At 38.3% G+C, this 24,959-nt stretch overlaps 1 protein-coding gene across 1 annotated transcript in view; it reads left to right on the top strand.

The window, feature by feature from the left end:
• LOC139714019 (cell cycle checkpoint protein RAD17-like) overlaps positions 1–11,397 on the top strand; it is a 30,989-nt gene extending 19,592 nt beyond the window's left edge. Inside the window, exons 12-15 of the mRNA XM_071625744.1 lie at positions 5,013–5,171; positions 5,916–6,036; positions 6,674–6,728; positions 9,670–11,397. Of these exons, the coding sequence (XP_071481845.1) occupies positions 5,013–5,171; positions 5,916–6,036; positions 6,674–6,728; positions 9,670–9,877 (543 nt within the window). The 3' untranslated portion in view covers positions 9,878–11,397. The remainder of the gene's footprint in view (positions 1–5,012; positions 5,172–5,915; positions 6,037–6,673; positions 6,729–9,669) is intronic.
• Positions 11,398–24,959: the final 13,562 nt, after the last annotated feature.

Genomic DNA, 24,959 nt, shown 5'->3' on the forward strand with positions numbered 1-24,959 from the left:
AAATGCACGCGAAAATTTCTCGTTTTACAGTATGAAGGTCACCTATTGGTCAAAGCTCACAGGCAGGGGTCAATGAACTTTTAAAGCCCAATGTTAAGTTTTTATGGCGCATTTCTATTACAGTGGAAACTCGATATAACGAGATGGTCGGGACCGAGTCATTTTCCTCGTTATAGCCGATATCTCGTTATATCAGTAGGCATAAAAGAAGGCATAAAATAATGACATTAATTTGCACATGTGGGACTACCCATCATATTTCAATCAATACTGAAAACTTGGTATTGTGTGTGAGGGAATTACTCACCTTTATGGGTAAGAAGATGTTTTTGCCAAGGAAATCCAATATCAATGTGTGATCAAGAATGTGTTTCTCATTAATTGTAGATGTTTGAATTTGTGAATTTATACAGCTTGCGATTGTATCAAGATCGTCTGTGGATTGGTATGTGGTTATCGTATGGGTGTGTGTTGTGTGGAAAGCTTGAATATGGTCTGCACAATGCTGTGTGTGTTTGTGACACATTCTGTATGTACATTATGACTGCGTGTGTGTGAAGACGGGGAATTCCCTAAGTAGAAGGCCAATCACAGCATCAGATTGCCTCACACCTGCTAAACGTCATGATGATGTCATGTATACATATGGCCGTCCCACCACATTTTCTGCATGTATCAGTGTGCGTGCACACACACACTTCACACGTACAACATGCAGTGCTAGCTGGAGTGCATTGAAGAAAATGATTATGTGTGTACAAGACAGTTTTTGGCGCATCAAGCTTTACAATCTCGGAAGATGATAGCACAGGCGAAGTAAAGCTTTACCGAAGGCATTTTGCTTTACCTCGCTATAGCAGGTTTGATTTACTATGTTTTTCTTTGTTTGGAAGTCACAAAATTTATCTCGTTATAGCAGTTATTTCGTTATAGCCGATCTCGCTATAAGAGTAGCATTTTACATAGACTTGTGTGGAAGGAAATTTGGGACCGAGAAAATTTCCTCGTTATAACCGATATCTCGTTATAGCAGTGTTCGTTATACCGAGTTTCCCCTGTATGGGTCACAACTTTTGATCCATAGGTCTGTTTGTAACCAAACTTGGATGGTAGATGTCCCTTGGGGAGTGGATGATCACCACAAGGTCAAAGGTCACAAGCAGGGGTCAACAAACTTTTAGAGCCCAATGTTAAGTTTTTATGGCGCGTTTCTTTTATGGGTCATAACTTTTGATCCATAGGTCCGTTTGTGACCAAACTTGGATGGTAGATGTCCCTTGAGGAGTGGATGGTCACCACAAGGTCAATGGTCACAAGCATGGGTCAACAAACTTTTAGAGCCTAATGTTAAGTTTTTATGGCGCGTTTCTATTATGAGTCATAACTTTTGATCCATAGGTCCGTTTGTGACCAAACTTGGATGGTAGTTGTCCCTTGGTGAGTGGATGGTCACCACAAGGTCAAAGGTCACAGGCAGGGGTCAACGAACTTTAAGGGCCCAATGTTAAATTTTTATGGCACTTTTTTTTTTTGCCATAAATTTTTACCCTTTTATATCTCTTTTTTTATATCTGTTATATCCCATTTGCGTACAATTTCTTGTACGTGAATGGGCGAGACACATTATGGCACTTGCCGTGTTTTGCATTGTGTTTCACTGTATCAAGGGTGAAGTTTAGTGTACTAGTAGTGGAGTGGAGTAGATAGGAGCAATGTGGCAGATACCATTTTAGGAATGTGGCCTACAAAGTGGTTCAAATGGTGGAGGTGGCCTCCATGTGGCCTTCAGGACAATGCCCATAGGGCCAAGACGGTCATCGTCTTTCACAAATAAAGATATTTTACTGCCAAATCATACTGTATTTAGGTACATGTATGGTGACACAGCAGTGATGGTCCTATTGGCTTTAAAAGGTACAGCAAGTCTGGATGGGGGATTACCAGGTATTCAAATTGATAATAATGATTGCCACTTGTATAGTGCACATGTCTGCCTTTTGATGCTCATGGTGATATGATACAGACAATTAACTACGCATAGCATGATACACAGGAAGAGAGGAGCAATTAAACAAGATTTAGAAATACAAGTAAGGCATAGCTTATTAAAGACTGAATTAGTATTTTTTTCAGTTCTGATTTTAATTCATCTGTTGTGGAAATTTGACGAAGATTCTTGTGAATACCTTTCCAAAGTGTTAGACCTATAACAGATTATGCTTGTTTTGCCCATGAGTGTTTGACTTTTGGTGCAAGAAATATAAAGTGCATCTGTCGAAGAGTCTAGATTTCAGGGTTTTTTGCATGATGTGATGGAGTTACTCTTTAAATAAGGGGAAGGCCAGAAGATAGCATGTTACATCAGCGAGTTGATTTCAAGGGAGATTCCTTTGTCTACTGAGAGTCAATGAAGAGACCTTAGAACTGGCAATTATTTTTAGTGAGTGTTTAAAGGCAAGTTGCAGAATTCTGAATTCACAGGAGTTTATGTACTTCTTTCCTGGAATAGATACAGAACAGTGAATGAGTGAAATATAGACGAGAGAAAATAAAAGCATATATAACAAGTTTGGTTGTATTCACAGGACAGTACTTTTGGATGAATCCTAACTTTGCACAACTGATACCTAACAAACATCCTGTTGTACGAACAGGATGTGATTCTGAAAAGACATTACAGGATCGTGGTAATTTCTAGTGTTCAATATTTGTTTTCAGCCAAGTAGCAAGAATTAATTTCTTTTTTAAATCTTTTGATTTAGGACTATTTGATGTCAATCACAGTTTAAGTTCATCTAAACATTACTCAAAGTTATCTATTCCTGGTGGAATCGAAGGTTTGGTAGAAACATGAATTTGAATGTCATCTGTGAGACAGTAGTTGTAAATACAATGCATCTTCAAGAGTTTTCCAATCAGGTGTAAGTATGTGAAAAAGAGAAGTGGCCCACCAACATAACCCTTGGGTGTACCAAGCTTAACTCCAGATTGCTCTGCAGTGAAATCACCAATCTTCACACATTTACCGGTACGCGTAGTACGGTCTGCCAGATATGATATAAACTAGTTTAGGAAAAATCCACCCACACCCATTGATCTCAGGCTGCATTTATCAAATTTCCCAAAAGTGTTTCAATACCCATGTTGGCAAATGCCATTTGGATTGTGTTTTTCAAGTTGTTGCATTTATCAACTCTGTCATGAGTCACTTAGAAAGCCTTGTCACTGTGCATCTCCACTGTGCAGTTTGACTCCTAGGAGCCAAGATGTGTAGTTGGCAGTGGTTGGCATGGGTAGGTCCAAGCTATGAACGTGTTTCAAAACAACTTTGCAGTTATCAACTCTACAGAAACATGTTTCTGGCTCAAACACATTTTCTATTGCACTTTTTGGCATTTCAGAAATGTGTTTCTAACCCCATAATCAAAACAGCTTTGCTTTTATCAACTGCCCAAAACTCCTTGAAAGTTGTTTGGAAACCTTAGTTCTGTGCCAGAAGTGAGTTGATAAATGCACCCTACGTGGCTTTATCATGATCTTGAGAGCAGTAGTATCAAAGGGTGATGGCATACTATCCTCTTCAAGTTCTTTGTGTGTCCCCGCTTTGCAGCTGGAAGTAGTGCCTCAATGCAATGCCACAATAATCTCAAGCACTTATATCATAATGAATGTAACATTTCAAAAGCAACAACAACAACAAACACCTGATCAAGTAGTGCACCATTTAGGGAAAAGATGACAATTGTCCATAAGAGTCCCATGGGTGGTCCCATTTGGCCTCATCCCTGTGAGGATAGGTTAAAGGGACTGTACAGTACTGGTTGAGGTGGGGATTCATGTTTTGAACATTCCTAAGTGAGATAATGAGAAACCTCTTATGAAATATGAAAGCGCATGTAATTTTAAGAAGGATTTAACGTTTATTTGATGAAAATTGGTTTTCAAATGGCTGAGATATTTAAAAAAGTGATAATAATAAAAGGCGACAGGCATCTTTGTCTAACCTTGTTTTTGGATATCTCGGCCATTTCAAAACCGATTTTCATCAAATACTGTAAAAGTGGTTTCTTTCGCGGTGGTTTTATTTTCGCGCTTTGAAGTTGAACCGCGAATTTAACATCACGCGAAAATTTTTTGAACTCGCCGCTTGTTACAACGCCATTGCGCACATGCACACACCATTCCGCGCATTGAGTGTATTGATGGTCAACACACACACAGCGATACCGCTCAATGTAGGTATAGACGGGATTTCAGGTAATCCTGCATTTAATTTTAATTTCTATTTAATAAATAAAATAATAATTGGATTACAGTTTGGGTTTTCATGTGCAAAATAAAACAGTTTTTGCCGACTGTGAATTCACAGATTTTGCCGACCGTGAATTTAAACACACGCAAAAAAGTCGGCACCGATGGAAACCGCGAAAGTACGTATCTGTACGCGAAAGAAACTACTTTTACAGTAAACTTTTGATACCCCTTAGAATTGCATGCTCTTTGACATCTCATAGAGTGGTTTCTGAATATCTCGCAAAACTTTAAAAGCTAAATTCTCACCTCAACCAGAAGTGAACACACCCTTTAACCCTTTGTCTATCGTCTGCAAAGATTAATTTGATCAGATTTAGGCAGATATCATCCGTGGTGGTTTGGCATGCATATTTAAATATTCAGTGGTGTAGGTTATGTTCATATAGAAGTTTGTAAGTTCTGATGTTTATTGTATTGTATTCTATCGCATATCATTCAGTGAGTATACAGTGTATGTAATGCAATGCTATCATTGATGACAGGGATGTTAGTGACATGGCATTAGATGAATTCATCTCAAAGAAGAGGTTGAATATGATGGGTGTCTAATAAGTCTTAAATTAGGAAATAGACATGCCAGGTTTTTATGTGGGCAATGTGGTTCTCAGTTTGGAAGTCTAGCACACTCATGTGAGCAGTCATGCTGCTTGAAAAACAAAGAAACAAACAAACTACTGTTCAATGTTCATTTTTTCAAGCATCGGACAACTATGAGGCAATACAGTGCATCTGTGGCAGTGCGAAGTCTCATCCACTACAACTCCAGTCGTAGATGGTGTAATAAGGATGGTGGGGGTGGAGGTGGCCATGGCTGGAAACCCCTCCACAAACCAGAATGGTTTGCTGTTTCTAGAAAGGTATGTCCATCGTGCTGGAATGCATAATTTTGTGAACTTACAGTTATAAACTTTATGTGAATGGGGCAAGATCATTAGCAAAAGTCTGCGTAATATAAAGGGAGATGGTAGTATTGTGTGAAAACTATGCTCCATGTATGCCTATGGATAGCGTTGGAATTGTCTTTATAAAATCTTGAATAAATGTTTTCAACCAGTGTCTGATTGTCTGAGTTGTGTGACATCACTTCCTAGTGGTTTGTTTACATTTGATATGTTGATATATGTCTTGAATCTTCTGCTGTGGAGTTCCCCATCTAAATGATGTTAAGTCACGCTCAAACTTTTGGAGTCTTCCAGTGATTTCTTCACAGAAGTGGCATTTGATTTATAAGATAAATCTGTTCCTATGGTGAGGAATTGAAGTCTTTAAACATGGATCACTGGTTTTTTGTATCGCAGTGTCTGGCAGAAATCCAAAAATGTGGCACTCATTTAAAGTGCCTACAGACAGGGAACGATTCTAGCTAGCGGCAAGGCTCGTATGAATGTGAAAGGATATTGTAACATCTATCGCAAGATTACCTCGAGATTTAGGCCATTGGTACAGCTCTCTTACATGCTATATATGTCAGTACCAGGAGACATATTTAAATATTACCAAGTATCCATAAAGGAGCCTCAATTCTGATCATTGAATTTGGAAATTCCAAGAAAGTTGTGATTGAAAAAGATACATCATAACACCCCTTTCTTTCTTTTCAGTATCAAGAAAGATGTGCTGTAGCCAGAAGTTTGTTTGTGGGTCATAGTTGGACACCACATGATCTTCAAACACAGCTACTGCCATATTTGGCTCTGACGAACACTCCACTAAAGAATCCTGGTAAGTTACATTCTTCAGTCAAAGAAATAATGCAAATCCACATCAAAAGTAAATTCTACTTAAAGTGAATTTTAGCATTCTGAAGGGACTCTCTAAATAGTTTTTCATAATGACTTATTATGCATTTACCTTTAAGGCTTGGTTCATCATGTGAACATGGGATTGTCTTTAATAACAGCAAAATCAATACACCCACTTAAGCACATAAGAAAGGAACCACCCAAAACACTCTGCTTCTCCAGCAACCCTCAAAGCTACCAATCAACTACAGTGGTATAGTATTTTGTGAAACTGACTAAAAGGACACCTTTTCAGTTTGTGTGAGCATTTTTTTATTGTCACATACATATCAGGTACATTATTCTTGAATCAAAGCAAAATTTCACAATATTTTCCCCCCTCTGTTAGTACTGCAAGGTTTTGTGTGGACATCATGTAAACACAAAGAAGACAAAACTTACTGTCTTTTTGAAAGAGATGCATTACAGACCTCGAAGCTGAATGTCCTTCAGCATGTCAGTTGATCTTAAAAGTTTCAAAGTTAACTTCAGAACTATGCATATGAACCATATAAATCACTCAAAAAAATAAAAGATATCGCAGTTATGCTGCTTTGTATGTTTTTTGTCTCATATAGGTCAGATATCCTTTCTACAGGAAGTGACAAGATTTTCAAACTCTGTGCATGAAAGGTGTGTATTAAGCTTGTCAATTACCAGTAATCTTTCTGTGGGAAATGTGTGCAGGGGCGCATGTGTGTGTGTGTGTGTGTGTGTGTGTGTGTGGTTGTTGTATTGGTCTTCAATTGGGATATCCAAGTGCTTTTACCTTTTAATTATGCCTCCGCCACGAAGTGGTGCCGGAGGCATTATGTTTTCGGGTTGTCCGTCGTCTGTCCGTCTGTACAGTCTGTACATTTTAAAGGAATTGCACTGGCTGCCCATTCGCCAAAGAATTGATTTCAAGATACTGATGCTGGTTTAAAGCTCTGAATGGTCAGGCCCCTGGTTATATCAGTGAATTATTGAACTTTAAATCTCAGACTCATAGCCATAATCTCCGCAGTACAAATGAAAGATTGATATTGCAGATACCCCAAATCAAAACAAAAGTTACCTTAGGTGACCGATCATTTTCTTGTGCAGCCCCTAGGTTGTGGAATAGATTACCATTAGACATTCGGAAATGTCAGACTTTAAATAGTTTTAAATCAAAAGTGAAAACTTTTTTGTTTTAGCATGGGCTTGTTTCTTCTTGTACTTCCCATGCAGCATTGTGCAACATAGGAATTTAAGAGCTCTTGAAGCGCAGTAGAATATATAGACATAGTTTCTGCGCTTAATAAATGATTTATTATTATTATAATTATTATTATTACAAACTGTATGTCTGTACGTCCGTACGTCTGTATGTACGTACATCCGTCCGCATTCGTTTTATACGCGATAACTTGAGTAATATTGATTGGAATTTTACCAAACGTGTACCAAACCAAGTATAAAGTATGATGGGGCAATTACTTGATTAGATTTTGGGTGAAATCGGCCAAAGGTCAAGGTCAAATCATGAAATTATATTTGTTTACGTGATAACTCAAGACTGAATCGAGCAAATTTCACCAAACTTTGTCCGAGGATGATGTATGATGGGACAACTACTTGATTAGTTTTTTAGGGAAATCCGACAGAGGTCAAAGGTCAAAGATCAAGGTCAAATCTTAAAATTTATATGTTTACGTGATAAATCAAAACTGGATGAAGCAGCTTTCACCAAACTTGGTCCAAGGATGATGTATGATGGGACAATTAGTTGAGTAGATTTTAATGACATAAGCAACAGGTCAAAGGTCAAAAGGTCAAGGTCAAATGCTAAAAATGTTGCTATTTCCCCCATATCTATGCAATGCCCAAAGATATTTTCTTGAAACTTAGTGTAGACATGTACTACTGCGTAAAGATTATCCAGAGAGAGTTTCATGTCATAAGGTCAAAGGTCAAAAGGTCAAAGGTTAGGTGAAAATGTTACAATTTCACTTTTCTTAGCAAATGGTTCAATGTATTTTCATGGAACTTGGTACATACGCATGTACTGATTGGCAGGGATTATCTAGGGAACTTAGGGGTCATGGGTCAATAGTCCGGGGTCAAAGGTCAAGGTCAACTCCTCAAAATTTTGCTATTTCCCTCGTATACTAGTATATGCAGTGCTTGCATTATTAGTTTTAAAACTTGATTATATACATATATTACCTAATGGAGATTATCTGGGAAATTTCCAGCCAGAAGGTCAAAGGTCAAAGGTAAAGGGTCAAAGGCCAGGTTTAAATGCAAAAAAAAAAAAAATCTATTTTGTACTGTAATTACACTCTTTCTTCATGGTCTTAAGAATTACTCAATGCATAAACTTATAAAAAGGTCGGTCAGAAGTCAAGTAAAAATATGTGTACCTGCACTCTTAGGCAATTATAGCAAACCCAGTTCAAGGAAAGTGAACATTAAAAATATTTCTGACAAACCTGTCATTTCAATATTTGCCAGCTATGTGAAACTGTCATCACACATTGTGAAGACATTGTACTATACACCTATTGGGAGAATCATGCATTATGGCGGAGGCATCAGTCGCCATAGCGACATTTCATTTATGATGCACCTCAATATTGGGATACCTCTGCATCCAAAGTGTAGGAGAGAAGGGATCGTGGAATACCTACTTTGCCCTTCCCAGGGTGGATATTAATAGGCAGTAATTTACATGAAACAATGATGACAAAAACTTACATGAGTAAATATTTTTGTCCAGGTTTAACTTCAGCCAGAAATGTCAAGTTATAGGACATGGTAAAAATAGATTTACAAAAATTGCATGAATAATGATAGTGATAGTCAGAGGACAGAGAGGTCACCATTCTTTTGCAAAGAGGAAAAAGTATGTACAATTCTAGCCAATAAATAGTTGGCTTCAAATTACAGAGGTGAAAGATGAAAGGTCACAGTCAGTTGTCACTAAAATTTACTTGGCCTTAATTGCTTGAGACACAAATGCCTGAAAGTTGACTGCATGGCGTAGTCATCACCATTCTTTTTTAGGATTTTCTTATGTCTTTTGATAATACATGAAAGGCAAACAAGACACGATCTGACAATGGTAACTAAAGCGTTCACTGTTTGCAATATTTGTGAAATGTTATAATCTGTATTAGAGATGCCAAACAATGTTATGCCTTGTTACCACAGTGAAACGATACATGATATATCAAAGGATAAATAGAAATATTTGTTCAACAGTGTGTCTACAGTAGTACGCTGCTTGTGGCATCAGCCATGTGACTTGCTGTGTTATTCACATGAAATTGTGTCTTTGCTTTATGCCACAATTTTTGAACAAGTGTGTGTCTTTATTTAGAAAAGAATAGATTTGCACATCAGTTTCAGGATGTTTTGTGGTGTGGATATATCTGTCAGTGTGTAGCTCTGAAGCATGTTCTTGATAGATGTGGTTACGTCTATTAGTCACTCTAACCCTTTCTCGCTACTCATTCTGTTGTCATATGCGTATCCCTCGATCATCAACCTTATATAGTGACTTGCACATGTTCATCTGTTGCATATCATGATACGATTGTATGTGAAGGAAGTGGCTTCAGAGGCTGGATGAAAGGGATCTGGATGACACCAGTGTAGAGGATGACTTCAGCAGCTCACAGCCCACGGTGTCCTCATCGCAGAGTACCAGACACAAGCTGATATTAAGCAACCAGAACACAGATGCCCTGGATGACTCTGCAACCAATGAGGACAGTGATGATGAGGTCATTATCGAGGACTATGACGATGACTGAAAGCATATAATTTGATCAACTTTGTGACAAGAAACATGTTCACTCCCTGTTCTATGAGGGGAGCCTCCAGATTTTGTGTGAAAACTTTAAAACATGACATTGTTTGTGTTTCACAACATGTACATGGAGTGAGTGGTTTGAATAGAGATTGGGTTTTTTTAGTCCCGTCCCATACATTCATTTCAGCATGCGAGAAAATAGTTGTCATGTGGGCAAGGCAGCTCACCAGAAAATCTTTGCAATACCCAAATTAAAGTGATGATGTCTGTTCGATACACTATTTGTCTTCCATTTTTGTTAGGCACATTAGTGTGAGCCTAGTGAAGTGTTCTTATTTTGTTTGTGTTAATTTTTGGCACAGAACAAATGTTTACAGCTTTTGGCCGTGAGAGCAATTAGCATGATAAGTGCTTAGGCACTAGAGAATACATGTTCAATAACTTTCTTTGGGAGGTTTCATTGGTATTTGTTATGCACAAGTGAATTTTTCATTTGTGTATAGAAATTACTTATTATTTTATGCCTTATTTGTGACATAGGGGTGTCTGTGATATCAGGAAGTTCAGCTATCTTTAATACAACAACATTCAAATGATGATGTTAGCATAAGCTCCGGCAACACTGTTCCGTGTCTGAGTCTTTCTTAATGCAGAACATTAAAGAAGAGTTGCATGTAAAACATGATTCAAGCAATATGCTAGATTCTCCTCTTGATGCTCTCTTTTAGATCACAATACTTAGTTAATTTTGAATGTCCATTTGAAAGCTGCAGGGTGTTTTACCAAAGCATATGGGAGATCTCCATGATATGGACACCATTTACTCGGTTCCTTGGTACATGTGATTTTCGAAGAGTATTGTAACATCATGACTCTTTTGTGAAATGCCACCAAACTTGGTACAAATGAAAGCTGTTTAGGGCATATTGCTGCTGTAAACAAGGGATTTATCGACAAAGATTCAGTTCAGATAAATTAATCAAAGAGTATTTTATATTGTTTTCCATCATAATTGTTGCGACAAGCTTTTTCAGAGAATTTCACTGCAGTGATTATAATCTGCAGTCAAATCTTAGATACAGACTGTGAGTCCATGCTTTAAAATCATTTAAGAAAAATGTGATGAAAATTGACAAGACTATATTTCAGATGAAAGGAATTCTCACTGATTTGGATGAGTGCATCAAGATGGACGAAAAAACGACAGATGTTTATCTGCTGATATAATTGATCCCTTGTTAGAGCAATTATTCCTCTCTGGGATGTATGGTTTGATACAGTGAAGACAAGGTACAAAAAAAAAAATCTGCCGCAATGTGTTTGTTGTTGTTGGTGTTGTTCAGAACATATAAGTGTAATATGTTCTGCCACACTGAGTAGGGAACACAGCAATATTATTGCTGGGTTCCCTGCTCAGTGTGGCAAATTTGTTAAACCAAACTTGTGACTGAGATGCCATGGTGTTTTAAGGAAGACAACTTACAAATTTCATGACAGTAAAAAAGGAAGAAAAAATTAATACTGATCTAATATGTTTGCTACTCTCAGTTCCTTGTATTCTGCTAGTCATCAGTCATGAATGGTGTGTATGTATAATTTCTTTGGTATAGACTTTAGAAGTTGGTTTTGAGGTCTAAAAACAGTTATATGGCCAAGAAGTAGTAGAATTTTTGAAGAGTTTTCATCTGTCAAAAGAACAGAATGCATTTTCTGTGCATTCTGTTCTTTAGATAGGTATTCTTGGTGCAATTTTAGTGTAATTAATTTAGGCCACTGTCCAATGTTGTACACTTTCAGGACTTATGACTAAATTTCACCTACCATGTGTCACAGAGATGTGTGAGGCTTTTAGCTCCAAAAAGTTGTGAAGATTGTGAATTTCACTTTGTGTTGCTGTAGCCCAATTAAAAGGGAATTCCAGTGCAGTTGAAAATTAGTCTGAATAGAAGGAGTAAAATTTTCTCAGCATAACAATGAATATTTGATCAAAATTGGATAAAAAAGTAAGGAAGTTATGACATTTTGAAGTTTTGCTAATTGTTCAGGAAATAGTTCATGAACAGTCAATATGAATCTACAAATAATGAAGTGATGAAGTCATTCCCTCACAACTTGCCATATAGTTTGTACATAAAATTTTGAAACTTTCTGTTCTTCATTCAAATGCAATTATATCCTAGTCTCAGATCCTGATTTATCTAACAGCTTATTATTCTTAAGTTATTCAACCAGGAATAGCATGATGTTTTACACTTTATAACAGAAACGCTGATTTTCCTTCTTTTTTGTGTGTGCACAGTCAACTAAAAAAGTGAGGTTATGACATCATCAGCTCACTCATTTGCATATTCATATCAACCGTACAAGAACCGTTCTGCAGAAAATAGCAGAACTTCACAATATCATAACTCTCCTAATTTTTATCCGATTTTGATCACATTTTCACTGTTGAACTCGTAAGGTTTACTCTTTCTTTTCAGCCTACTAGTAACTTATGATCTGGACTGGAATTGTATGACAGGAGAGGAGTATTTCAAGGTTATGTCTTTGATTAAGAGGTTTTGCATTGCATAAGTCATTAATGTCTGCACCGTGGAGGACAAGAGGCAGAGTATGTTTCCTTATTCCCCTCCCCCTCTTCTTTTTATGCCTCCGCCACGAAGTGGTACCGGAGGCATTATGTTTTCAGGTTGTCCGTCCGTACGTCCGTCCGTCCGCTTTCGTTTATGCGATAACTTCAGTAATGTTTACTGGAATTTTACCAAACTTGGTCCAAGTATGAAGTATGATGGGGCAATTATTTAATTAGATTTTGGGTGAAATCGGATAAATGTCAAGGTCAAATCATGAAATTGTATCCGTTTACACGATAACTCAAGACTGGATGGAGCAAATTTCACCAAACTTTGTTGGAGGATGATGTATGATGGGACAATTAATTAATTAGTTTTTCAGTGAAATCCGACAGAGGTCAAAGGTCAAAGATCAAGGTCAAATCTTAAATTTTATCTGTTTACGTGATAACTCAAAACTGGATGAAGCAGCTTTCACCAAACTTGGTCCAAGGATGGTGCATGATGGGGCAATTAGTTGAGTAGATTTTAATGACATAAGCAAGAGGTCAAAGGTCAAAAGGTCAAGGTCAAATGCTAAAAATGTTGCTATTTCCCCCATATCTATGCAATGCCCGAAGGTATTTTCTTGAAACTTAGTGTAGACATGTACTACTGCAAAAAGATTCTCCAGAGAGAGTTTCATGTCATAAGGTCAAAGGTTAAAAGGTCAAAGGTTAGGTGAAAATGTTACAATTTCACTTTTCTCGCAAATGGTTCAATGTATTTTCATGGAACTTGGTACATACGCATGTACTGATTGGCAGGGATTATCTAGAGATAAGGGGTCATGGTTCAATAGTCAGGGGGATCAAAGGTCAAGGTCAACTCCTAAAAATTTTACTATTTCCCTCATATACATGTACTAGTATATGCAATGCTTGCATTATTAGTCTTAAAAATTAATATATTCATGTATTACCTAATGGAGATTCTCTGGGAAATTTCCAGCCAGAAGGTCAAAGGTCAAAGGTTAAGGGTCAAAGACCAGGTTTAAATGAAAAAAAAAAAATCTGTTTTGTACTCTAATTACACTCTTTCTTCATACCTTGAGAATTACTCAATGCATGAACTTATGAAAGGGTCGGTCAGAAGTCAAGTAAAAATCCTCAATTCCCTCAAATTATGTACCTACACTCTTAGACAATTATAGCAAACCCAATTCAAGGAAAGTGAACATTCAAGATATTTCTGACAAACCTGTCATTTCAGTATTTTGCCAGTTATGTGAAACTGTCATCACACATTGTGAAGACATTGTACTATACACCTATTTGGAGAATCATGCACTATGGCGGAGGCATCATTCGCCAAAGCGACATTTCTTGTTTTTTGTTTATGTTCATTTGATGGTATTTCTTCTTGCCTTGCCTTGCCATTGATATTTCTGAGACCATGTGACAAAAATGCAAAGAGGAATAGGTCAAGGTTTCATGATTGTTATCACAAAGCAGATGAAAGTTTCTGAGAGCTGTAGGTTTACAATCTTGATTGTTTATGTATTCATCTTGGATAAAAGGTGAGGCATCCAAAGAATAAGAAGAACAAGGTGAAAACAGTTATGTCAATCTAAAACTTCAAAATGTACCATGTATTGAAGGCCATAAAATAACATTCAAAATGTGTATGTCCATTTGGTCAAAGTAATGTAACTTGAATATCACTGAAGGCAACAAATAGACCAGTTCTTTAATGCACAGGTAAGATGCCACAAGCTTAGCTTGTAGAATGGTGATAGTGTTTGTAATCATCTCCAAATGAAAGAAAGGAAATATCCATCAACTCAACACCCCAAGGTTAATCTTTCATCTTGAAATCTTTATTCAGCAGTCAGATGCACACACTACCATTCTTATGCTGTTTTTGTTATGATATGTGTATTACTGCTTGAATCCAAGATATTCCGCCAGCTCGAAATGACTGTCATTTCACAGTATACAAATGACGCACAGGTCTGAGTGCGTCAGTCGGAATTGTGTGCATAAGATAACTATGGAATGCTTAACCCACGATGCGAAGCAAAGTGGGTTTAGGCTTAATTCCATAGTTACCATAGTTACCGCATGAACACTATTCCGACTGACGCACGAAAAGACGTGTTCGTCATCTTTGTTATAGAATGGAACAATTTTCCTGCCAAAAATCCATTTTTCGATCTTGTTACCCAATGGCAAACTTACTGGATGCATTTCATTTTGGCTTGCCATAGACTAAAGCCCGAAAATCATGCATCCAGTACTTCAAAACCATGGTTTTTTCAGCCAATAGGCATCTAATACTAAGTGCGCGATAACATGTTTACCACTGTGAGGGCAGCGTGTGGCCAGTAGAAAATCCACCCATAGCTCAGACCAATGAGATTGCAGGATTCTCACTACCCATTCTATAATTCTTGAAATGAAATACACGTATGGCACATTTGAAGTGTACAACGTATATTTGGCATCCAATGTAATATTGCAAAGTTGAACCTTTATACATAATACATGTACGTACCTGAGTGTTACAGATACAAGCTGTGTAAAGAGAATGATTGCACAAATTGTCAGAGGGGGTAATTATGTAGGACGCCACAAAATAATGTCAAGTTTTACACTTCCAAGGTGCCACATATGCTATCTTACTCAATTTCAGTGATGTCAAAGTACTGTACTTATAGCCCACACTTGGCAAGATGGAGAAGAATAAGAAGGTCTCTCAATATGATGCCTTGGTGTACAAACGTGTTGTGAATTGGCAGTGGTGGCATATTTTTGAGAGGAAGCTGATTCAAGTGTGATGATTAGTGGCATCTGTGACTAGTGTGGAAGCACGATTCATTTATCGTGCTTGAAGTGCACTTCAATTTGGTGGGATAATGTTCAGCACAATGTGATCTAGGCCTACTGTCCCTCACTTTGTGAGAGAGAAAAGCATGTGATTAGTTGAACACAGAACTATGTAGGCACCCATCTTTTACAGGCTTATGTATAAACTGATATCAATGATATGGTCGCCAAGAATTGCCTATTTTTTTTCATAAGTGCTCTTCATTTTTGTTGTTTCTGTGAACCTAACCGGCTGTGCTTTGTAGAATGTTGATAAAGTACATCGAACTGATGACAATTATCTAAACAGTGCTCTTTATTCAAATGTGGAAATCAATGTTTAGCCTGAAAGCACAGCAGAGTACAATGTCATTTTAAAGCATCTTATTCTGCTTTCTCAGTGTGCAAGATGTAGACCCACAAAGTGGTTCTGTTGGTAGTGTATCTGCCTTGCAATCAAATTGCTTGTATTTGAGTCCCAGAGAGTCTTGGTGAGCAGTGTTGTGTGCTATCATGCCTTCCAAGAGGCAAAACATTCTGTCCCTTGGATAAGACATAAAATGGAGGTCCCGTGAGTGGAAGAGTCACAATCTATACATGCAAAGGATTACACATATTTATTCATTCAGGTTGCCAACCCAGTGCAGTGGTAAACCCATCACACACACTGGAAAATTAGTGGGAGATGCCAACCAACCCAGGTGACAAGCAATAGTCTGCTAATGGCATCAACCAAGCACATGGTGCCACACAAGAAGAAGTGTGCAAGATGTTTAAGTGTGTCAAGTAGAAATGCCTTGTTACATGCTGTCACATGTAAAAGAAAAATCCAGCCTTTATTGCATGGCACGGTATTCCCAAGAAAGATGTGTCAAAGTAACTTTGTCCTGAAGTATGAGAAGTGAAATGTCACACTTGCAAAGAAGTACTGTATCATTAAAAATCTTGTCACAAGAAAGTGGCTGTGTTCAGAAATATATTTTTCCGCTAAATCAGTTCAGTCGTGTGATCATTTATCCCTTACCCCATAGTGATCTTATGGACTGAAATGTGAACAATGATGTGGAATGGATCCTTACACCACAAAATGAAGAAATTTAGATTTGCAAACGGTTTTCACAGTTGTGTGTAAAGATGTGAGCAAATACATGTAAGTCCCTATGCATACACTGTAATTACATACAGGTACTTTGTACTTTAAATATACATTGTACACATACATCATACTTCAACAAGTACATCAGCTTTGAAGGTGACAGTTTGTCTGTTGAAGGGAAAGTTCTCTTTCTGAGTAGAATGATAGTAATTAATAAAAGTGAATAAATGAAAGCAAACTGCTGTTCTCCAAGGACAACCCCCATTCATGATCAATGGAATGTGAATGGTCTGTATGGAGCGGAGTGAATGCTTTGTAGATGCAAGTGGGATATCATGTGACCAGGGTAATATTACGCTGCAAAGCAATTTAATCACCACAGTGCTATAGAAACATGCCATATACATGTAGGCCTACAGTGTGTCTCTAAAAAAAGTAAACCTAACTTCAACAGCAAATTTTCAGAAAACTATAAAATATTTGCACATTATTTTTTCATGGTTAGATAGTCCAATAAGTCCTCTATCCAATGATACCATGTAGGTTATGTAACTCTCATGCATGACTGAGCATGATTCAACTGAGTAAATGGGTGTGAAATCTTCACTGTGGCAAGTTATTTCTTGCTATTGTCATGCATTCAGGGCATATTTGAAGTTAACTTTTTGTCACATGTTAGGCCTATGATTACATAACAACTTCAGCAAAGGTTGTTCCTGACACAGGCACACTTCACATGCTTTCCAAACATGGTACAGTTGACAATTGAGCAGAGAGTATTCCTGGTAACTCGATACCAGGAAACAAGAAGTTTCGTGGAAGTTCAAGAGGCTTTTCGGGTGCAGTTCCCCGACAGGCAGCCTCAAACAAAAAGAGCCATCTGGTACAATGTGAGAAGGTATGCTGATCGCGGAACTTGCCACAGTGATGATTTCACACCCATTCACTAAGTTGAATCATGCTCAGTCATGCATGAGAGTTACATAATCTACGTGGTATCATTGGACAGAAGACTTATTGGACTATCTAACCATGAAAAAATAATGTGTAAATATTTTATAGTTTTCTGACAATTTGCCATTGAAGTTGGGTTTACTTTTTTTAGAGACACACTGTATATTAGCGACAATATACATCTTAATCTACAAGATTATGAATTAATGCAAATTAAGACCAAGATCTATTTTAGCCTGTAAAGCACTAATGTACAAGCATTGAGTCTACTATTGGGTTTGTATATCAGTTTTAAAGGTCCAGTTTACCTTTGGGAGCAGTGATTTCAAAAATGTTGAAGATACTGTATCACATTTGATGCATAGGTCTGATGTAGGTCTGTTGTATCACAAAACATCGTACCATATAAAATTTTTGCAACAAAGCCTAAGATATGAGGAGATGTCAGCATTTTTTTCAAACCATGACTGTATATGGTTTAGTCTGGAAGCATTCTTATTATAACTATTGTTCACATTTTGTGTATTTAACAATACTTAACATCGATTATATGGATTGAAATTTTTACAGTGGTTGTTTCCCTAACTCACATTTTAGAACTACTTTAAAGCACTAATGTTGGGTTTTTGTTTCATCTGCAAGTGGTAAATTATGCCTTTAATATACATGTATTCAACAATTGCACATCATAAAAACTTCCAAAAGTACTTTCAATTCTTTGTTTTTGGAAATTCTTATGTACTTCAGTTTCTTTGTTTTTTACTCTTCTTTTTTTTTATTGGAAATTGACACTGACCATTTTTCTACCGTTATTAGCCAAAAATTATTAAATCAAAGAAATTAATAGTAAAAGTGGGTTTTTATGAGTTTCACAACAGAGCACTGTTTTCCATAGGAAATTACACAAAATCAAAAATTGTGCCCCTTGTGGGGGTGACATGCCGATACAAAAATGGGCGTGGCTTCATAAAGGTGGGTGCGGACATGGCAAATTTGGTCTCAAAAGTTGCGCGAGACTTGAAAGAAAGAAATCAAGAAGCCTCATGACGAGGTCTTGTACAATTATATGTATTCCACAAAACGTTGAGGGAGGCAGATTCCGCCCATGGTTCCCTCTCCCCTCCCCCGCCTTTTCAGGGTTAATACCCAATTTTGCATCAGTTGTATTATTATTATTATTATCATTATTATTATTATTATTATTATTATTATTATTATTATTATTATTATCATTATTATCATTATTATTATTATTATCATTAGTCAATAGATCCAGTGTCTCTCGTGACTATTTTTAGGGCTACTTTCATACATGTATTTAAAATCTTCGTCTCAGTAGAATCAGTGTTTCATACAAAAATAGAATCGTAGAGCTAGAAATGGGGAGAGCCTATCAAAATTAGCACGATGTCATTACGAAAGACCTAAACTTGAAGCGATACATCGTTCTCGTTATTTTCCCTCTTTTCCCTTTTATGATACGCACTTGAAGTTGACATATAGATGGCGCTTTTCATCCTGTCGGTCTCGTGGGCCTTCTTTGCATTATTTGACTAGTGTCGGTCTCGTGACCCTTCTTTGCCTAGTGCCAGTCTCTTTATCATCTTTTGCGTAGTGTCGGTTTCATGGGCTGTGTGTGCGTATAGTGTCGGTCTCGCAGGGGCGTCACCAGCTTGTTTTCAAGGGGGGTGCGTTTTGACACTAAATGTAACGAGATTTTTTGGACAGACATTTAGAATATAGGAAGCTCTCAATCCCTAGACTTTTACTGTTTTTTTGAGGGAAACCAAGCGGGGAAAGGGGCACCGGCGTAGCTAGGATTTCATCTTGGGGGGGGGGGGGGGGGGGATGTTAGTATGCGAGGGAGCGAGCAAGGGGGGGGGGGGAGGGTGTGGAAGCGCCTGTTTCCCCCCCCCCCCCCTCCTCCCACGGTGAGAACTTTTTGCATTTTGATGTTGTAAATGGTGCAATTTGATGCAGGCTTTTCGCGTGTTTTTATCGACTTGAAATAGTCCCACTTGTTTAAGGTAGCCGACATTTTGATGGAAATTGTTGTTGAACAATGTGCCTATAAACTATATCATTTCAATAAACTTCTTGTATTGATTCTTACACTGATGTCATGAACGTGACCGAGCCCGAGCAAGCGGAGCGAGCGAGGGGGGAGGGTGTGGGAGGGGGTCAAACCCCTTCCAGGGTTAGAACTGAAATTGCATTTTGATGTTGTAAATGGTGCAATTTGATGCATGTTTTGCTTGTTTTATCGACTTGAAACAGTCCCGCTTGTTTAAGGTAGCAGTATATTTTGATGTAGATTATTATTGAACAATTTGCCTATAAGATAGTATCATCCAAATAAACTTCATGGGCGTCACCAGGGGGGGGGGGGTGTGCTGAGTGCGAACGCACCCCCCTTCAGAACCTAAAAGAAAAAAAAAATCGCTTCAGTCTGCGAGCGACCTCAACGCCGGACGCTAAATAATTGTTCTTTTTTTATTTTTCTTCTTATTTGTTTTTATTTTGCACCAGGAGTAAAAAAAAACGAAAAAAAAAAACAACAAAAAACAAAACAAAACAAAAAACAAACAAACAAAAAAAAAACAACAAAAACAATCGCAATTGCTATACGTAAATCACGTGTTTACTATCTGTCGCCCGTACTATATACGTAAGGTATATTTCATTCATTGTGCAACGGATTATCAATTCAGAAAATGCAAAAGCTCCGTCGCATGGGAGGGAGATACCCCGCCCACACCCTCCCCCGTTATAGGTCTCCAATCAGTGGCGTAACTGGGAGGGGGGGGGGGGGGGAGCACGTGCCCCCCTCCCAATCCGCTGGTTACAAAAAAAAAAAATCAAAATGGTAATTCAAGGGTTGGTAAGCTGCTTTTGAAATTGACATGAAAGGGTGAGCAAGAATTTTTTTTCTCTAAGATTTCTTTTAACCATAATTAAAGAGGCATCAATAGTGTGAAACATTGTTCGAAAAGCCCGGAGCCGACAAAAGATTGTGATTCAGCGTGATTCCTGGTTGGCATTCTGAATGATAAGCAGGATGGAGCAGTGTACTCAGAACATCCGAACGGCAAAGAGTCGCTGCAATGTTGCGCAATGTGATGTAGAATGTACACCTCTGTACCTTACACTTCGTTATATCAAAGCTAGATCACTGAGTGTTGCTTTGCATACTATAGTCTATATTAAAATGCCTTGCATTGCCAATAATAAGACTTGACCTGGGCTATTTCCCAACTTTTCCATGCATAAAACACACACACACACACAAACACAAACAATTAGGGGATGCTCTAAAAAGTGCAGATATATGGACATCCTTCCCCCGCTTGGTCACTTCGACGCCCCTTCTCTGGTCATAGGGTACATGCAGGTAATATGAGACTGCAGGTAATATGGCACGCGTGACTTAAAAACCCTTATTACTCCACCTGAACCACTTCCAAAATGCATATAGCGCCATCTATAGTTTTATATCATCACTGTGCTTAGTTCTTGATGATTTTCCTGCTCGCTGACTGAAAGTTTGGTGAGAATATCACCAAATACTGAAAAGATATGTAAAAATTACAGTATTTTTTAGCCTTGATATAAGATTTGACATTTCACCAATTACACTGGTGTAAGTAAAGTTATTGTGTGTGAAATCGATTCTTTGCATTTTACGTGAGCTCATTGATTGGTTTAACCAAAGAAAGTGTGTTTTGGTCTATGTACTGTACTAATGGCTTCAAAGGGGACCAACAAGACCCAACAATCTGCAGGTAATATGGGACGTCAATATGGCGGACAGGTTTTATTGACATCTTTGATTTCAAGTGACTTGCCTAATTAGATAGAAGCCAACATCAAAATACCTCATTTTCTTCTCTGACAGTTTTTTATATTCAAAGTATATAAAAAATGTATCACAAAGTACAACACACAGCTATATGAACATGTATGTAAATGCCTTGCATTGCCAATAATAAGACTTGACCTGGGCTATTTCCCAACTTTTCCATGCATAAAACACACACACACACACAAACACAAACAATTAGGGGATGCTCTAAAAAGTGCAGATATATGGACATCCTTCCCCCGCTTGGTCACTTCGACGCCCCTTCTCTGGTCATAGGCCTACCTCCCCCAATCATGAACATAAACCGACATCCTTGACTACCAGTGGCGCACCGCCCCCCCCCCCTTAATTTCCAAAGCGAAAAAAAAAACATAGCTACCAACGGCATTTTTTGGACTGTAAAATGTCAAAATTTTCACTCTCGCTCGCTCCGCTCGCTCGTATTTAATCGCTGATGTTGCTGCCAGTATTAAATTGCCAGCAGGCGCGCCCCCTCCTTAATTTCCAAAGCGAAAAGGAATAGCTACAAACGGCAGTTTTTAGACTGTAAAATGTCAAAATGTTCAAGCTCGCTCGCATTTTAATCAATTCAATTCAATTCAATTCAATTCAATTCAATTCAATTCAATTCAGTTCAATTCAATTCAAACTTTATTTCATTTTTCGAAAAGAACAAACATTTCACTTTCTTTGGTAACTTAGAATAAGGTTGCATAATCAAAACAAAGTAAATTGAGAAAACATAATTGTGGAATCTTGGGGTAAACAAAAACATTGTAAGGAAAATTGATTGACTGAAGTGATACAGACGATATGATCGTTATGCCATTCTCCTGATGTTGCTGCCAGTAACTGCCAGCAGTTGCGCCCGGTGCGGCCCCCCCCCCTTGATTTCGAAAACGAAAAATATAGCTACAAACGGCAGTTTTTGGACTGTTAAACGTGTCAAAATTTCAAGCTCACTCGTTCCGCTCGCTCGCATTTAATTGTTATGCCATTCTCCTGATGTTACTGCCAGTATACCAATTGCCAGCAGTTGCGCCCTGTGCGCCCCCCTTAATTTCCAAAGCGAAGAAATATAGCTACAAACGGAAGTTTTTTTTTTACTGTAAAATGTCAAATTTTTCAAGGTCGCTCGCTCCGCTCGCTCGCATTTGAATCGTTATCCCATTCTCCTGATGTTGTTGCCAGTAATTGCCAGCAGTTGCGCCCGGTGCGCCCTGTCTAATTTCCAAAGCGAAAAATATAGCTACAAACGGTAATTTGTTGACTGTAAAATGTCAACATTTTCAAGCTCGCTCGCATTTAATCGCCTTGCCATTCTCCTGATGTTACTGCCAGTAATTGCCAGCAGTTGCGCCCGGTGCGCCCCCCTTATTTTCAAAGCGAAAAGATGTAGCTAAAAACGGAATTTTTTTAACTGTGAAATGCAAAAATTTTCGAGCTCGCTCGCTTCGCTCGCTCGCATTTAATCGTTGTGCCATTCTCCTGACGTTGCTGCCAGTAATTGCCAGCAGTTGCGCCCGGTGCGCCACCCCCCCCCCCTTTAATCTCCAAAGCGAAAAGATAGAGCTAAAAACGGCAGTTTTTGGACTGTAATATGTCAAAATTTTCAAGCTCGCTCGCTCCGCTCGCTCGCATTTAATCGTTATGCCATTATCCTCATGTTGCTGCCAGTAATTGCCAGTAGTTGTGCCCTGTGCGCCCCCTTCATTTCCAAAGCAAAAAAAATATAGCTACAAACCGCAGTTTGGGATTGTGATATATCAAAATTTTCAAGCTCGCTCGCATCTAATTGTTATGCAATTCTCCCTTTTTTTTTCTTTTTACAAAAAGTCCCTCCGTGGGAGGGGTATCCCCCTCCTACACCCTCGCCGAGGATCTCACACCGTCACACAATGTACCCCCGTAATAGTCCTTCATAGTATTTTTATTTTCACTATGCTCTGTAAACGCGACTTTTACACTCTTGTTTTTACAAAAAGTGGGCCTACCGTGGGAAGGGGTATCCACCTCCCACACCCTCCGCACTGAAGGAGCGGAATGGATCATCGCCGAGGGTCTCACAGACTCACACCGTCACATAATGTACCCCCGTATAGTCCTTCATAGCGAAAGATTCGTGTATGTATACAATCACATGTAAATGTACATGATGACACAGGAGCCAATAAATCAAATAAAACAAAAAATCACAGCTTACATTTACAGTCAAAACGCACCCCCCTTGAAAAAAAGCTGGTGACGCCCCTGTGCATGTCGTATGTACAACAGTATTCCCCGTTGCCTAGAGACATTTAGCTGAATGACATGACTTACCCTCTAATAACGACAGCTTCATCTTAAGACCTGGTTCAAAGACCTGGTCAAGCATCAAATCTTAAGTGGAAATGCAGATTGCTTCATGAACTTCTTCTAGATATCTTGCACAGTTGATTGCAATAAAGATGAAATAACGTTACAAAATGAAAATTAAAAAAAAAAATATTTTCAGAACTTGCATGTCTTTATTTTCAGAGTGCCCAAATTGAAATGTGACATCCATCTCATTTTGTATGCAGAGTATATAAGATGAAATATGTCAATAAGTGCAGAGTGTACAGACCCCAGGGGGTGTGCTATCACAGTGCCTACCCAGTCAGCACTGTCACAGCACATCCCCTGGGGTCTGTGCACTCTGCACTTTTGACGTATTTATCTTATATACTCTGACATACAAAATGAAATGTAAAATAAAATTCATTTATTCAACCTTGTAATTTCAGGAGTGTTGTGAAGGTGTAAAGTGTGAAATGTGACATCCACTTCACTTTGTCTACATCACAGTATACAAAATGATTTCAAATAAAGTGTGTGTTGGTGTGACTGCGTGACGTGTCCCATATCATGTACACAAGACTATACAAAACGATATAAAAAATATCAATTTCTTAAGACACAAACAGTCGACCGGACAAGACACAGTATCATGTGCAACATCCAGGGGGTGGAGTTTAAACAAGATACACTCTTGTTTACAACCCATCCAATAGGTGTGGCGCATATTGATACTGTGTCTTGTCTGGTCGAGTGTTTGTGTCTTTTAAGAAATTAATATTTTTTATATCGCTTTATAGTGCAGTAGTTGAGCCAGAGTGTGCCACACCCGGGAGGGGTTGGGGTGCAGAGCCAGAGTGTGTTTTTTTTTTTCCATTCCAGACCCACAAAAGAATCATGAAAGGTGCGCTGTATGGCTGAGAAATCTCGGTACAACGAAGCCGAACATAAAAACAAAAGCATTGTCGATATCGTGTTGTAGGGCTATGGCTATGCGAGGACCATTTGAGAAGCACGTTTTGACCTGGTCAGGCAGGCTGTGGCCCTCGGTTATACAGGTACCTACCGAGAAAACTCCTGAAGCCAGATGCAATCCCGACCATATATTTGCTCATACTAGGTGTTTCAAAAAACATTTCCCACTTTTGATTCTTGATAATTCAAAAAACTATCAGATAACACTGTCATTGATATTAGTGATAGCTGAATAGTGTACAGTTTGGTTGAAGGTGGTTTAAATATGAAAGCATAAATAAGTTTCATGAAATCCATGATTAATTTCACAGTTAGGTTCCAGACTTTGCTCTATTTTCAACCCTCTGTATAAAATTTCACTGTGCACAGGGGTCAATGGGTGTGTATGGGAGTGTGTGGTTAACACCCTGACAACGGTCCTGAACAATGGCCAGGGTTTGAATGCTTTATTATTCATTCAT

The sequence above is a fragment of the Diadema antillarum genome, unplaced genomic scaffold (genome assembly GCF_040938485.1).
Source record: "Diadema antillarum isolate AM-2024a unplaced genomic scaffold, OU_Dant_1.0 seq00002133_RagTag, whole genome shotgun sequence".
NCBI lineage: Eukaryota > Metazoa > Echinodermata > Echinoidea > Diadematoida > Diadematidae > Diadema > Diadema antillarum.